At 33.7% G+C, this 14,117-nt stretch overlaps 2 protein-coding genes and 1 long non-coding RNA gene across 4 annotated transcripts; 1 reads left to right on the forward strand and 2 right to left on the reverse strand.

Annotated features, from left to right (window-relative positions):
• Positions 1–351: 351 nt before the first annotated feature.
• On the forward strand, positions 352–4,680 carry LOC123892697 (vacuolar cation/proton exchanger 3-like). Of its 2 annotated transcripts, none has more exons than XM_045942550.1 (12): positions 352–759; positions 1,270–1,337; positions 1,494–1,522; positions 1,630–1,826; positions 2,268–2,486; positions 2,586–2,720; positions 3,232–3,348; positions 3,499–3,552; positions 3,797–3,913; positions 4,025–4,115; positions 4,218–4,293; positions 4,389–4,680. In XM_045942550.1, exons 1-11 carry the CDS (start codon positions 466–468, stop codon positions 4,280–4,282), a joined length of 1,386 nt encoding a protein of 461 aa, XP_045798506.1. In that variant the 5' UTR covers positions 352–465; the 3' UTR covers positions 4,283–4,293; positions 4,389–4,680. The 2 variants fall into 2 exon arrangements, with proteins under 2 accessions (XP_045798506.1, XP_045798507.1); XM_045942551.1 differs by having other exon boundaries at positions 2,268–2,480.
• A 3,826-nt stretch (positions 4,681–8,506) lies between these two features.
• On the reverse strand, positions 8,507–9,355 carry LOC123892698. Its single transcript, XR_006803262.1, has 3 exons — positions 9,267–9,355; positions 9,053–9,165; positions 8,507–8,777 (listed from the first exon to the last, which is right to left on the reverse strand). It is a non-coding gene; the product is annotated as an uncharacterized LOC123892698 (long non-coding RNA).
• Positions 9,356–9,432: 77 nt separating this feature from the next.
• LOC123891973 lies at positions 9,433–10,243 on the reverse strand. The gene is made up of 4 exons (XM_045941832.1): positions 10,133–10,243; positions 9,822–9,989; positions 9,524–9,733; positions 9,433–9,465 (listed from the first exon to the last, which is right to left on the reverse strand). The coding sequence occupies exons 1-4, from the start codon at positions 10,241–10,243 to the stop codon at positions 9,433–9,435; spliced, it is 522 nt and encodes a 173-aa protein (XP_045797788.1).
• Positions 10,244–14,117: the final 3,874 nt, after the last annotated feature.

The following is a 14,117-nucleotide window of genomic DNA, read 5'->3' on the forward strand; positions in this document are numbered from 1 at the left end:
TATAGAGTAATAAAAAAAACATATTGTTTTTTATCTTTGACTAATTTTTTTCTTCATGTTGACCAACAGTTTTCCAAATCCAATGTATAATGTATAATATAGTAAATTTGGACAATAAACTAGAATATTTTAAACTATATTTTATAAACTAATTCCTTTTTTGAAAAATGTATCCAATAGACCCATTTTAAAAAGCCAATTTATTATATTTTCCCATTTTTTTTAATATCTCGATAAATCTTAAATTTTTTTTTTTTAAAAAAAACGCCTTAATGTTTAAAGGAAACTTCGCGGAAGGTCACATTATTTTGGAATTTTGGTTATTTCATAGGATATATATAACATTGATGAACAAAACAATACATGCACACAAGAGATAGTAGCTATAGCAAGTGAGACAAGTACAAATACACAACACTTTCACTTTTTGTTGTTTTAAGTTTTGTCCTCATTTTGCAACACAAAATGGCTTCTCGCCAAATAACACAAGAACAACAACCATGGCTTTTGGAGAATGGTGATCCAAAGCGCTTGACCAAGGAAGCTAGACATGGACATGGGCGGAGCAGAACCGCCCATGGCATGTCTGCGACTTCCTTGCGCAAGAAATCCGATCATGCTCTTGTGTCGAGGGTTCGATGTGCTTCCCTTCGGAATGTCTTGGTTAACATCCAAGAAGTTATTCTTGGTACCAAGCTGTCCATTCTCTTTCCTGCCATTCCTGCTGCCATCATTGCTCATTACTTAGGCCTAGGAGAAGTGAGTTCCTCTTGCTCTGTATATCTTTTTATTTAATTTGTCTATTAATTTTTTGAACTATTATTATTTGATCTAATTAAAATTTTAGTTGATATAATTTTTTATGCCGTTGTGGAAATGTCTAAAACTTTTATATTGCTGCTACAATTGCGGTTGCAGATCGCAATATAGAATTAAGTATCTAATCAACTTGAATCATGCGCAGCGCCGCAGAATGATTCTGATTGATTATAAAGAGTTTTGAAGTTGGGTCAAAAATCAAGTTTTTAATTTTTTAGATTAAAAAAAAGGCTGTTATAAAGATGTTGACAAAAAAAAAAAAACTTTTTGGAATAATAGTTAAAAATATTATCTATGATTATGACAGTTAATGATTTTTTGTAATTTTTAAAGTCATAAAGTTTATATAATTTATATTACATGGTCAATTGCTTATATTATTTACTGTTATATTGAGTACTCATGATGATTATAACTAACTCTATTTTTTTTAATTAATTATTTAAACAGTCATGGGTTTTCATACTGAGCTTGCTTGGCCTCACACCACTTGCTGAACGTGTGAGCTTTCTCACAGAGTAAGGAATCCAATGAACTTTGTTACACCCTTGTTTATATAATTTTTGTTAAAAGAAAAATTAATTATATATTTTTTTTTTCATTTTTTGATTATTATATGTTTGTGTTGATTCCTGATTCTTGTTTTATTTTTTCTGTTTTGGTGAATGTTGCAGACAAATTGCTGTATACACTGGTCCTACAGGTATATAAAATTGAACTTGACTAATTTATTAGTTTTCAATTTTGTACTAAATTGATTATAATTGATTTTTTGGAACTTAATTGGTTTATATATTATCCAAATTACAGTTGGAGGACTTCTTAATGCAACATGTGGGAATATTACTGAGGTGATTATAGCAATATTTGCTCTTCAAAGCAATCAAATTGCTGTTGTCAAGTATTCTCTTTTAGGTTCAATCCTTTCAAACCTTCTTCTTGTTCTTGGAACCTCTCTTCTTTGTGGTGGAATTGCAAACATTGGAGACGAGCAAAAATATGACAGAGTGAGTCCCTAAAATTCAATTTCACACTTTCTTAGTTTAAAACTTTAAATGACGGTTAATGAGTTCGAGTCCTAATTAGAACAATTTCTGGTCAGACTTTTCTAACCTTCTGGCCGAATTTCGGATTATCAGGAATAAGGTTAAGACCAAAATAATATTGCAGATTTCAGTCTCAATTAAGGATTAATCTTTTGGGTGAATCTGAGTTCGAGTCCTGATAAGAACAATTTTTGGCCAGGCTTAACTTACCTTATGGCCGTATTTCGGATTATCAGGACTCTGTTCCCCAGGAACCTGAAGGTTAAGACCAAAATAATATTTCGGACTTTTGTGATAAACTGCAATAAAATGTGACTGATTAGTCTCAATTTTGGCCGAAATTACAGTTGCAGATCTTTTTCTAATTCCGCGGTTTAATCTAATGAGTGAATTTTTTTGCAGAGACAAGCAGATATGAACTCACTCATGCTGCTATTGGCATTGTTATGTCATTTGCTTCCATTGCTATTCACATACACTGCTGCATCACCTGAACTCACAGCAGAACCTTCACTTTATTTGTCAAGAGCTGCTAGCATCGTGATGTTGGGCGCATATTTTGTTTACTTGATCTTTCAACTATGGACACATAGGCAATTATTCGAAGCCGAAGAAGTATGTTTTTGTTAATTAAACCATATATTAAAATTGTGAATTGTTGATTTTTGCAATTTTAATGTTTATTATAAGTGTTTATAACATGATATATTGTTTTGACAGGAAGGTGAAGGTGAAGGTGAGAACAATTCGGCAGAAGAAGAGGCTGTGATTGGATTTTGGAGTGCATTTGCTTGGTTGGCTGGAATGACTGTTTTCATTGCTTTGTTGTCTGAATATGTGGTGGATACAATTCAGGTAATTCTACTAAAATATTTAGGTCTAATTTGGACTTATTTGAATTAAGTACATATCGAATAAACGCTTGTGCATAAGCTATACGAACCTATCTGGATTGACTTATATGAGTTTATGAACTGGCATGAACACAACACTTATAAAACTGTTTGGCAGAACTTATGGAAACTACTTATGATATGTCTATAAGTTGTTTTTGGCTTATTTTCATAAGCTCTGCAAACCTTGGTAGTCTTCCTCGGTACATCTTGTGCTGGGGAGACTGTTTGTTAATATATCTCATTTTGGCTTGTTAAAAAAAAAACTTGTGTAAACAACTCGTAATTCGTATGAATACAACTTGACTATATTTTATATTTTGTTATAAAAACAGGTTACATATATGCACTTAATTAAGCTATTTATCCAAACACGGTCATCAGTTAGACATAAGTTAGGAAATAAGCTTTTACAAACGCACAAAAAACTGTGAATTATTTAAAACTGATAACAAAAATTTGATTCCTAACAGGATGCATCAGACTCATGGGGTTTGTCTGTAAGCTTCCTCAGCATAATCTTGCTACCAATAGTTGGCAATGCAGCTGAACATGCAGGAGCAATCATTTTTGCTTTCAAGAACAAGCTGGTGAGAATTTACAGTTTTATAAAATGCCATGCTTAATTTTTTTCATCTAACAAATAATTAAATTCATATTTTCCAAGCTATAAAGTTGATTAATTGAAGAAAAAAAATACATAAAATTCTAGTGATACTAAAGTAATTTCATGACTGCAGGACATTACCTTAGGTGTTGCATTGGGTTCTGCCACTCAAATTGCAATGTTTGCGGTAAATAAATATACTCCGACTCTCACCTTTTAGATATGAATTATGGATACTTTGGTTTTAAATTGTTGTTGCGGTCGTGGTTGCAGTTATGATGGACTTTTATAATATGATCGATGTAGTTAAAATTGCAGCTGCAATAATACGATCAATTCAGTTGAAATTGCAGTTGCATACCGCAATTTAAAACCTGATATAGTCTTATTTATTCGAATAATAATGAAAACTAATATATTACAATATATAGGTTCCTCTCTGTGTACTTGTTGCTTGGATAATGGGAGTGAAAATGGACTTGAACTTCAATCTCCTTGAGACAGGTTCTCTTGCTTTGGCAATTATCGTCACTGGCTTCACTTTACAGGTATATAAATTTGACATAGAATTTTTAATAGACTTTGTAAATTTTGGACATAGAATTTGACTTTGTAATTTTTTAGTATTAGTATTGACATAATCACTTTCTCATTTGTAGGATGGTACTTCTCACTACATGAAAGGTCTTGTTCTCCTACTTTGCTACCTTGTTATTGGTGCTTGTTTCTTTGTGCAAAGAACACCCCTTAGTAAGTAAAATATATGTATAATTTTTATCCCAAAATTTACATTTATAAATTCTTAATTTATAGTAATTCATGGATCTAAAATGTGTCTCATTTTTTCCACAGACCCAAATGATGTTCCTAACAATATCACTCTCAAATCATTCACTGATTCAGTTTTAAGCGCCTAGCCTAATAATAGGTAAGTTTTTGTTATGTGACAATGTACTCATTTAATTTTGTGCAAATTAATTACATAACTCTATAGCTAACTATGTTAATTTGGATTTATTTCAGGCTATGGCTTATTTTGGTTCCTTCCATAAATGAAGGATGGAAGCATATATCCAAATTCATCAAATGCAGATTCAATACATTGGTTATTGGTTCATTCCAATCATTTTGTCACATCCAGATAGGAGGGAAGAAAATGTTTGCAGTAGCTTTGTAATTTTTATTACTAGCTTTGTGAATAGGATTCTAAGATTTTAAATCTTACATTTTGTGTCCTATTGGTATAAGATTTAAGGGGGTGTTTGTTTGGCCGTGCATTTTACTGGATATCAAATAAATGGAATTTGTTTTTATAGGTTTGAGTTTGCTTTAGCAATAATCCCTTTTGAATTGCTTTTTATTTTTTGATTAGCAAGAAGTATTGTTGATGTGAGTAGAAGGGGTACTCGAACCCAATACAAGAGGTCCATCAAACATTTGAAATACAGGCAAGAGGTACTCGAACCCAATACACGTTGCTTCAATATAACTACTGTTCAGCAAAGAATCCGTGCGTAGACTGCTTAATTCTAAGTAACAATTACCAACAAAAAAATTCTGCCGGTATGTCGGATAACCGGCATAAGCTTTAAGCCGTTCTTTCTAGCAAAACCTAATTAATATAGGACATCAATTCTGCTAACTATTCTTGCTCTGCTAGAACCATGGATCTATAGACTAGCAAAATTTCCACTCCCACGAGTTGTTGTTCCTAAACTCTTGATAGAGATTTAGCAAGCGTACTAAATAGTCGTCAAGTAATAAAATTTATAAAGTTCGTATACGTAGAGATTGTTTCAATATCGACAAAACAATTAAATTAATTTAGGATTAATAATTAAAATGCAAAAGGGGAGTTTAACTTGGTTTGAATTTTTATCATAAACTTAAAAATAACTTGGAATTCAAATTGAATGAAAGAAAAACGATTGATCCTTTTTGGTTCATCTAATTACTATTTCTCTTGGTAATTTCATGTATGATTACAAATTACTCAATTTAGTTTCATGATTAGATTAAATCTCAAATGATTATGCCCAATGTCTTGGTAACATAATCCTCTCCTTTGATCATCGATTCCTAATGTCTTAGGTAATCTATGATCAATTGAGATTTACAAACTTTAATCTTTTAATCTCAATTAACAATCAAAAATGTCTTAAGTGAAAGTTAATTGATCAATCATTCCTAGATCGATCATTCATTCCTATCGTCATAGTAAAACAAATAATTGAAATCATCACACAGTTGATCAAGTCATGTAAAGCATTAAGCACAAGAAATAATTGAAGAAACTAACTTCGTAATTCATTGATCATAACATATGATAATCACATAGTTCAAGAAAAATAATAATAAGAATCCCCTAAGGACCAATCATGAGAGTTTAGTTATACATAATAAAATAAAAATGAAACAATGAAGATAAAACCATAGAATAGGCGTGATGTGGGAGCTGCTTGTTTCTTTCAATCCTCCACCACTATGCTAATTCCATTCCTCTGTTCATCCCTTCCTTTCCATCTTTCGCGCAGCTTCCGTCATGCTACAGTACCCAGCTCCACCAATTTGCAAAGAAACCTTCCTTTTCATTTCCTTGGTTCGGCCCAAGTTGTCTTCCTTTCATTGTACACAAGCCCATCATATTAAATGATATATATACTCCCTTTTAGGCCATCACCCACACTACACAATATGTTACTAACTTCACAAAATAAAAACTACACAAAATGAAATATTAATCAAGAAAAATACTTAATTGACTCAATAAACTAAAAAATGCAATTTATTTAAAATGACTTTAAATTAAACACTAAACTAATAAAATTATATTAAAAACTTAATTGAAAAGACTCCAAAAATAGAGACCGATGAGGATTCATCAACTCTCATGTTCACGATTTTTTCCTCTTTGTTTCGAGACAACATATATAAGTTGTAGTAGCTTGAATCTCTATTTTAGGGGAGAATCATCTACCCAACAATCCTTCCAAAAAGTAATTGTGCCTCTGATTCCCACCTTCCACTTAGTCAAGTTTGTGAACAAAATTTGAGTCTCCTTCTTCGGAAGCTGCTTAGCAAAATGTCTCTCCGCCATAACCAATATGAATTATTAATGACAGAATCTCCGCCATAGCTGGTTGCGACATAGCATCAATGGGCCATCTGTTTCCCGTTTATAGCTGCGGTTTGGTGGTTACAGAGAGCAATAAATCATGTGTGCATGGAAAACAATGTTATGTCTTACTTTACTCTCAGGATGTACATCAACAATTATGCACATCTTCTTAAAAAGTGCTTTTTCAATATTAATGTGAGTCCGGACGCTCAAATGGTTTACTGGAATGCTCAGGGGGTACATACATGATCTTGAACATTGATGGAAGTACTATCGTTAATCCTGGAGTTTCCAGAGGCTTGATTCGGAACTCGGATGGTGCGTGGGTACAATGTTTTGCTGGTAATATAGGATTCTCGAATATCCTTCCCATAGCATTATTGGTAGTTTATCACAGTGTAGCTTTGGCTTGGGAGCTGGACATTAAAGAGTTTTGGTGCTATTCCGATTCTAAGACTGTTATCAAGTTGTTAGTTGATCCTTAATGATTGGCACCACTATCCATATATTATTTATAATATCAAGGATCTCCTTGCTAAGGACTGGAGGGTTAAAGTTGTTCTCACCCTTCGAGAGTGCAACGTCTGTGCTGACTATTTAGCCAAACTTGGAGCACGAAACCTTAAAGTTTATTCTCCTATAGCTATTCCACTTAATGGAATGAGTCTCCTCCTGCTAGCTGATGCTAGTGAGACTTTATTTTCTAGATAATTTATTTGTTATTTGTTTTTCCTTTTCTTTCCCTCCTTGTAAAAAAAAAAGAATCTTCTAAATTTGTTAATTTTTTTGCAACATCTCTATATCTAACCGGATTAAATGAGTCCAGATGATGTCATGGCCACCAATAATTCTCCATCTCCACTTCTTCAGCAAAACAAGATTAAAAAGAAAAAGATTTTTCATTCCAAGGTCACATTCTTCTTTCGGTAAACAAACTTTGTCCCACTTCACCCAGCAAACCTTCTTCAAATCCGAACCACCAATTAAAAACCTCCATTGAATTCGTGGAACTTCCTGTAGCACCTTTTTTGGGACCTTGTAAAAAAATAACACCGGTAAACTACGTACTAAGAATCGAATTAATGAGCACTATCCAACCACCCATCAAAAGGTATCTCGCTTTCCAACATGATAATTTCTTTTTAAAAGAATCAATTTTAGTGGTTTCCAATCTCCTCGGATAGCTCCGACCGGAAGTCCCAAGAAACGACATGGATTCTTGTCAATGCTATAGTGCACGAAATTTGATGTTGCTTCAAGAAAACTGTCTTCTAAGTTTAAATCATATAACTTGCTTTTTTAAAAAATTAACTTTTAAACTTTAAACACAAAACTCCTTAAAATGGTTTTCTGACTGTGCCGGGTTTCAAACCAATCCTTAAAATGGTTAGCTTCAAGCGTTTTAGCCTCTACCCGACACCGACGCTAATCCGACTCTAAAGTAGTGTTAGCGTCGGTTTTTAGCCCTTTAGAGTGGACTTTTGTCCGACGCTAAAAACAACTTTTCTAGTAGTGTTGATCACTACTACAAAAAAGGGCTACTATAGCATTTTTTTTTAGCTTTAATAGCACTTTGAAGTGCTATTGAAGCTGGTGCTATTGTAGGTCAATAGCTATTATAGCACTTTTTGAAGCGCTATTGTATGATTAATTTTTAATAGCGCTTTGTACTCTAAAGCGCTATAGTAGCCTTGTTTTGGCAACACACTTTAATAGCCCTTTTCAGAAAAGTGCTATCATAGGTTTCATTTTCAATAGCACTTGTGTTCAAAAGTGCTATCGTTTGCCCTACCTTTAATAGCACTTCATCACAAAAACGCTATTGTATGTCATTTTTTTTTTACCAGCTACAATTTTTTTTTTTTTTTACCAGCTGCAATTTTTTTTTTCAACATGTCTGTTCTGTTTTTACACCTGAAGCTTAATTGCAGCTGTTCTGTTTTCAACATGTAAGTTCTACTACCTTTAAATTGTATTTTTCACCTGAAGCTTAATTTGAAACTTAAAACATAGTAGCCAATAATACAAAAGGCAAAGTTATATTAATAAAGATATAAAAAGGCACAAAGAAGGCCAATAAGTACCATCAAATTACATAGTCTCCCATCCTTCACAAAACAAACAAAGAAGCAAGACAATTTTGTGTCCAAGACAAAAACAAACTAATTATCCTAACCCGCTAGATGATGTTCATGACACTACTTATAACAAGACAATATAGCTAATTAACCTAAACAATATTCCTCTGTCAATTGCCCAACCAAGCAAGCATCTTTCATGTTTCCAAGAAGTCCCTGAAAAATTAAAAAGAAGAGAATGGAAAAGTTTAGCAGCAACTACATTTCATAACTTTATAGTTCTCCTAACATGCTTAACAAAGACAAACTCAAACTTAGACATTAATTAACCACTTGTAATCTAAAATAGTAGACATATAGCAACAAAACGATCATTTTCCAAGGAGAACCGAACTCCCAGAAAAGAACTAAGCTCTCAATCGAGCATTACCGAAAACAATCATCATGACTAAAAATTGGAATAAACCCAAATCAGAGAAGAGTATACTTACATTATCCAACTTCCACCGGGGATAACATTTGTGAAAATATATCCTGCCCATTCATCCTTCACTTCACTTAACTTATCCTTAGAGTATGTACCACATTTGTATTCATCAAAATACTTCAAGTAAAAAAAACCACAAAATTTAGTTAGAATTGAATTACATTACTTATGCTTATGATTACAAATTAATAATAACAATAATAATTAAAATCATGTACATTATCGGGAATCTTCTTTGGATATTGCATGACAACCTCTTTCATAAAGCGCGACACAAAATATCCACAGTCAATAGTGTTAGTTTGCTTGGGACACTGAAAAAAATAAACATTTACATCAATAAATTTCATTGTTATTAGTTTTATTAGGTAAAAATAACACTAATTAGAAAATACCTTTATTCTTATCCATTTGATACTACAAAATATATGTACTTAAAAAATTAAAAATAGTAGGTTTTAAGTAATAACATTACCTGAAACGCATCGGTCTTAGACCAAGCTACAAAACTATTCCAATGCTCTTTTGTAATTTGGGGATATAAGTCTCTTGAAGGATGTTCTTTATAATTACCATCACTGTCTCTTAGATGTTTTTGTCTCATGTCAGTTCTGAATGCCCTGTGCAACATTCCAGCTTTTCTAAGTACGTAATGGCGACGTTCATCGCCAACCACATATGCTTTCTGCAACATATCATAGCTCATTACAAAATATAACACAAATAGATCAAAAAAAATAAAATTTTACAACTACTTTGAGTTAGCACATTACTTGTATCGCTTCCCAAACATTTTGTTTATAACCGGCCAACGTCGTGTTTCTTTTCGCTCTCCAATTATTCGTATCAAGTGGAACTAGCAGACGAACAATCACTCCAATGTAACTAACAAAACCCTCACTATTATGCCCAATCGGTTGACCTTTTGCATTCCATTGTACCTAACAGACCACAATAAGTTTCAGTTCTGTCCTGTTTGGATCACTTTGTGATTTTAGATATTTATTCTTTACAATAAGATTTAAACCTCAACAAGATTCGGTGGTTTATAACATCAACAAGATTTGAAATAAGAAAACATTACCTCTTCTTTTATTCCATTGCTTTTAGCTTTGTGAGTTTTTTGCATGCGGGTCAAACCGCGTTTACCATCTTTCTTTCTACTAGGAGCACATTCATCATTATTAGACGTCATTCACCTGTAATAATAAAATAATTAAATAAGTTACTATACCATACAAATAATATTAAGAATGAAAAATACTAAGAATCAATAATAATAAAAGAATAATAAAAGAATAAAAAAAAGTTACTATACCATACACAAACGTTCAAGTTCGTCTTTTCCTCTTCCTAGTTGGCTTGTTACTTCTTTTTTTATTTACACGAATTGGATTGATCCAAATTCCCTCATCGTGATCTCTTCTCATATAGAGAATATCATCCATAGTCGGATCATTATCAAACGATTGCGATGTGTTTATGAAAGGGTCATCCTCAATATCAATATTTTGACATTCTTGATTACAGTGATCATTTACTTTGTTAGTTAGAAGCACAATAGACCACTTTTCATCATCAGGATCAGTGACATAGAACACTTGGTGAGCTTGTGATGCCAAAATAAAAGGCTCGTCTTTGTACCCCGCCCTATTGAGATCCACCTTCATGAACCCATAATCATCAACTTGAATGCCATTGTTGTTGTCAATCCACCTCCCGGTATAGGATAAGAGCTAGCTATAAAAAGCAGCTGCTACTACTACTACAGGATAAGAGCAAGCTATAAAGTTTGTAAACTGTACCTAAGTTAGTTACTGACATATGTCTATTGTAACTGAAAGATGTATAGAAGAGAGTTAGGGACAAGCATTAACCACCTGGTATAGGATAAGAGCTAGCTATAAAAAGCAGCTGCTACTACTACTACAGGATAAGAGCAAGCTATAAAGTTTGTTAACTGTACCTAAGTATCCACTACATGGCTTCTACTCTCAGATTTCTCTAAATCTTATACCCCGCAAATACAAAATATCCCCTGCTACATGGTCCTCTCCATACCAAACCATCCACCTCAGCACCGTATTGGTAGAGGAACAAATTGATCGCCAGCTATGTGTTTCTCTTTCAAAGGTATTAGGATATGGATCCCAAGAAGAAGGTTCGGAGTCCTTGGCAATTACCTATAGTTTTGGAAACCATCGAGGCCAAGGTTGTGGTATAGGTAAGGACAACACGAGTGGAACGAAGTCAGAAGAAATCTTACCGTGAATAGTTCGCAATCTTGACATATAGTTATGAATCTAATGAGATGCAACAGCCACTAAAAAAACAAAAAAAAAAAAAAACTATTTTCTTGTCTAGAAAAATATATATCCATTAATAGGTTAGATAATAGTTGGTGTTCTTAGAAAATAAAACCTAAGCATATTAATATAGACACTAAAAAGCCTTAGAGGAAGAAATAATTTGAGCAAATCTGTAGTAAATGGAACCATAGTTCAAAATCCCACAAGTACAACGGCCACATCATATGCATAATGACATTTCTCAGTTTGTCTACCTGATAGACGCATAAGCCAACTGCCGGAAACGGTGAAAAGTAACTAAAATAAATCATGATTACGTTTGATTAGAAAGGGAAAAATCACGGCTTAAATTAGAGTGATGTAAATAGATTTATCAATAACAAAATTTAACGAAATTCTAAGAAATTGAATTCAAATCGAAATAGAAACATCATCCTATGGTATATATTCTACGAAATTCTTCTGAAATTGAATTCAAATTATATCAATCTCATAAATAACCAATTGATTCCAGACATAAGAGAATGATAATAAGAAACCTTCTTAATCATGTGAGAAAAATACATACAGGGGAAATTTGTACCTCCTTCAAGCCTTCAAAGACGCAGTTCGTCGGTGGTGTGAAGATTGAAGACGGCGAAGAATTGGAGACGAGGAAATTTTGTTCAACAGAAGCAATTTTTTGACGGGGAAATTTGGAGACGAGATGGTGCGAAGATTGAAGACGGCGAGTTCGTCGGTGGTGTGAGAAGACGGTAGAAGTGAGAAGCTGGTGAGCGGCGGTGGTTTGAGACGGTGAGCAGTTCTACGGTGGTTTGGGTAGGGTTTTATCTCAAAGTGAAAAGTGAGAGTGAAAAGTGAAAAGTGAGGGCGCAAAATGTGTTTTAGATCCAGCGCCAAAATGAAATTTTCAGTGTTTTTTTTTTCCACTTAGAAGGCCCAATAATAGCACTTTTGAAGAAGTGTTATCTAAGGTAACAAAAAGTGCTATCTTAAGTACACTTATTATAGCACTTACACAAAAGTGCTATTAAACGCATTTGATAAAAAAAATTCACTACCTACAATAGCACTTCTGTTAGTAAAGCGCTATTATATGAATTTGAGTGACATATTTAATAGCACTTGTGTAAAAGTGCTATTAAATTAGTGCTATTGTAAGCCATAATTGTAGTAGTGGATCCTATTTATAATGTTGAGTTTGAGCACTAAAAGTAAAATAAAAAATAAAAAAATAAATTGGGCCGGCCCGAAAGCCCGACAACCCGTACTGGGCCGGGCTCGGGCACTAATTTTGGTAGCCCGTTTTTTATCCGGGCTTTTTAGCCCGGCCCGACGAAGCCCGAAATCCGACCGGGCCGACCCGAAATGAACCGGGCCGTCCGTTTTGACAGCTCTACTACATGGGTTTGATCCCCAGTTCATTATAAACAAAAAAAAAACAAAAAAAAATTGTATGTTCAAATGCAAAACTATTATATTACTTGTTAGGGTAAATTACACTAACCTCTCTTGAAGTCTTGTTAAATAGCACAAACACCCCCTCCCTCTAATTTTTAACTAAACACTAATCTCTCTTATTTTATTATTAAATTAACAAAAACCATCCTTTCACCTTAACACCGTTTAATCCCGTTAACTCTAACTTTCACTCACCTTGAACTCCTACTTCATTTTTTATCATCTTTTCCCCATCGTTGCACTTTAAATTTCAGTTTCTTCTATTTTTCATGGTCGTGTATTAAGGTCAATCGAGCATGAAGTTGATTTTCGAATTTGTTTAGTTTATGAGTTTTATGCAATTCGACCAATTAAAAAATGGATCTTCAATTTATATATAGGTCTGATTGATTTTTTTTATCTATATGTAATTCGACCGATTCATAATTAATGGGCTGGAAGATGAATTAGAATACAAGTATGTTATTATTTTTGGAAAGTTGGTAGAAACCGACGATCAATTGAATGACACATAATCACAACCACTCCGGAATGCTAACTCTAGGCAGTAGATACCACCATATCAGTCATAATGGCAGGAACGAATATTGAAGGGATTCACTGCTACATAACTTATATGACTCCACCGCCACATTATAGGAACAAAAGGGAGTCAACTCGAAACGTCCATCGCATGCCCCCTTCACTCGACGAATGATAGATTCTTCAATCAATATGGCCCTGAAGAAGCTGGCTAAGTTGGAATCGTGCGACGGAACAGGTGACCCTGACGAACATGGCGAACACATTTATATCATCCTGGACTACCTATTTGCACGGGGAGCAGTAAAGTGTAAACTATTCATGCTCACGCTCAAGGGTTCCGCCATTCCGTGGTTCAAAAACTTACTAGAGAGATCAATTGACTCATTGTCATACCACAATTCTTGACCTAAGATCTCACCTCATATTCTCATCATTGCATTATATGCTGTTGGAACAAAATTGATTTAAAAATGTTTGCCCCTAAATATATAAAGGTTTTGATGATAACAAAGTATTAATTAACAAATTGGAAGGACTAAAAATTTATTTTAAGTGCGCAGATATAAGCATCATATAAGCTCTGAGTGAAGTTCAGAGGATGTGAATTCAGAAGTTCACAAGCGCTCAGAAGATGTTGGACTTCAGAGGTTACAACTTTCAGAGGATGAAGACTTCAGAACTTCTTGTCTGTCTACAAGCTTCATCAAACTCTGAAGATCTCTTTGAAAGCTGTGAAGATTCCCTTTGCTAGTCAACTCTTCCACCAATGAAGAA

This window comes from Trifolium pratense, linkage group LG6 (genome assembly GCF_020283565.1).
Source record: "Trifolium pratense cultivar HEN17-A07 linkage group LG6, ARS_RC_1.1, whole genome shotgun sequence".
Taxonomy (NCBI): Eukaryota; Viridiplantae; Streptophyta; class Magnoliopsida; order Fabales; family Fabaceae; genus Trifolium; species Trifolium pratense.

What these genes read in the sequence shown, in the direction of transcription:
- LOC123892697 (XM_045942550.1), top strand. Translation starts at nt 466, where the DNA reads ATGGCTTCTCGCCAAATAACACAAGAACAACAACCATGGCTTTTGGAG. An exon ending in ACGAGCAAAAATATGACAGA is followed by an intron (nt 1,827 to 2,267) that starts GTGAGTCCCTAA and finishes ATTTTTTTGCAG; the next exon opens with AGACAAGCAGATATGAACTC. An exon ending in ATGTGGTGGATACAATTCAG is followed by an intron (nt 2,721 to 3,231) that starts GTAATTCTACTA and finishes GATTCCTAACAG; the next exon opens with GATGCATCAGACTCATGGGG.
- LOC123891973 (XM_045941832.1), bottom strand. Translation starts at nt 10,243, where the DNA reads ATGACGTCTAATAATGATGAATGTGCTCCTAGTAGAAAGAAAGATGGT. An exon ending in ATGTTTGGGAAGCGATACAA is followed by an intron (nt 9,734 to 9,821) that starts GTAATGTGCTAA and finishes GATATGTTGCAG; the next exon opens with AAAGCATATGTGGTTGGCGA. An exon ending in CTAAGACCGATGCGTTTCAG is followed by an intron (nt 9,466 to 9,523) that starts GTAATGTTATTA and finishes TATATTTTGTAG; the next exon opens with TATCAAATGGATAAGAATAA.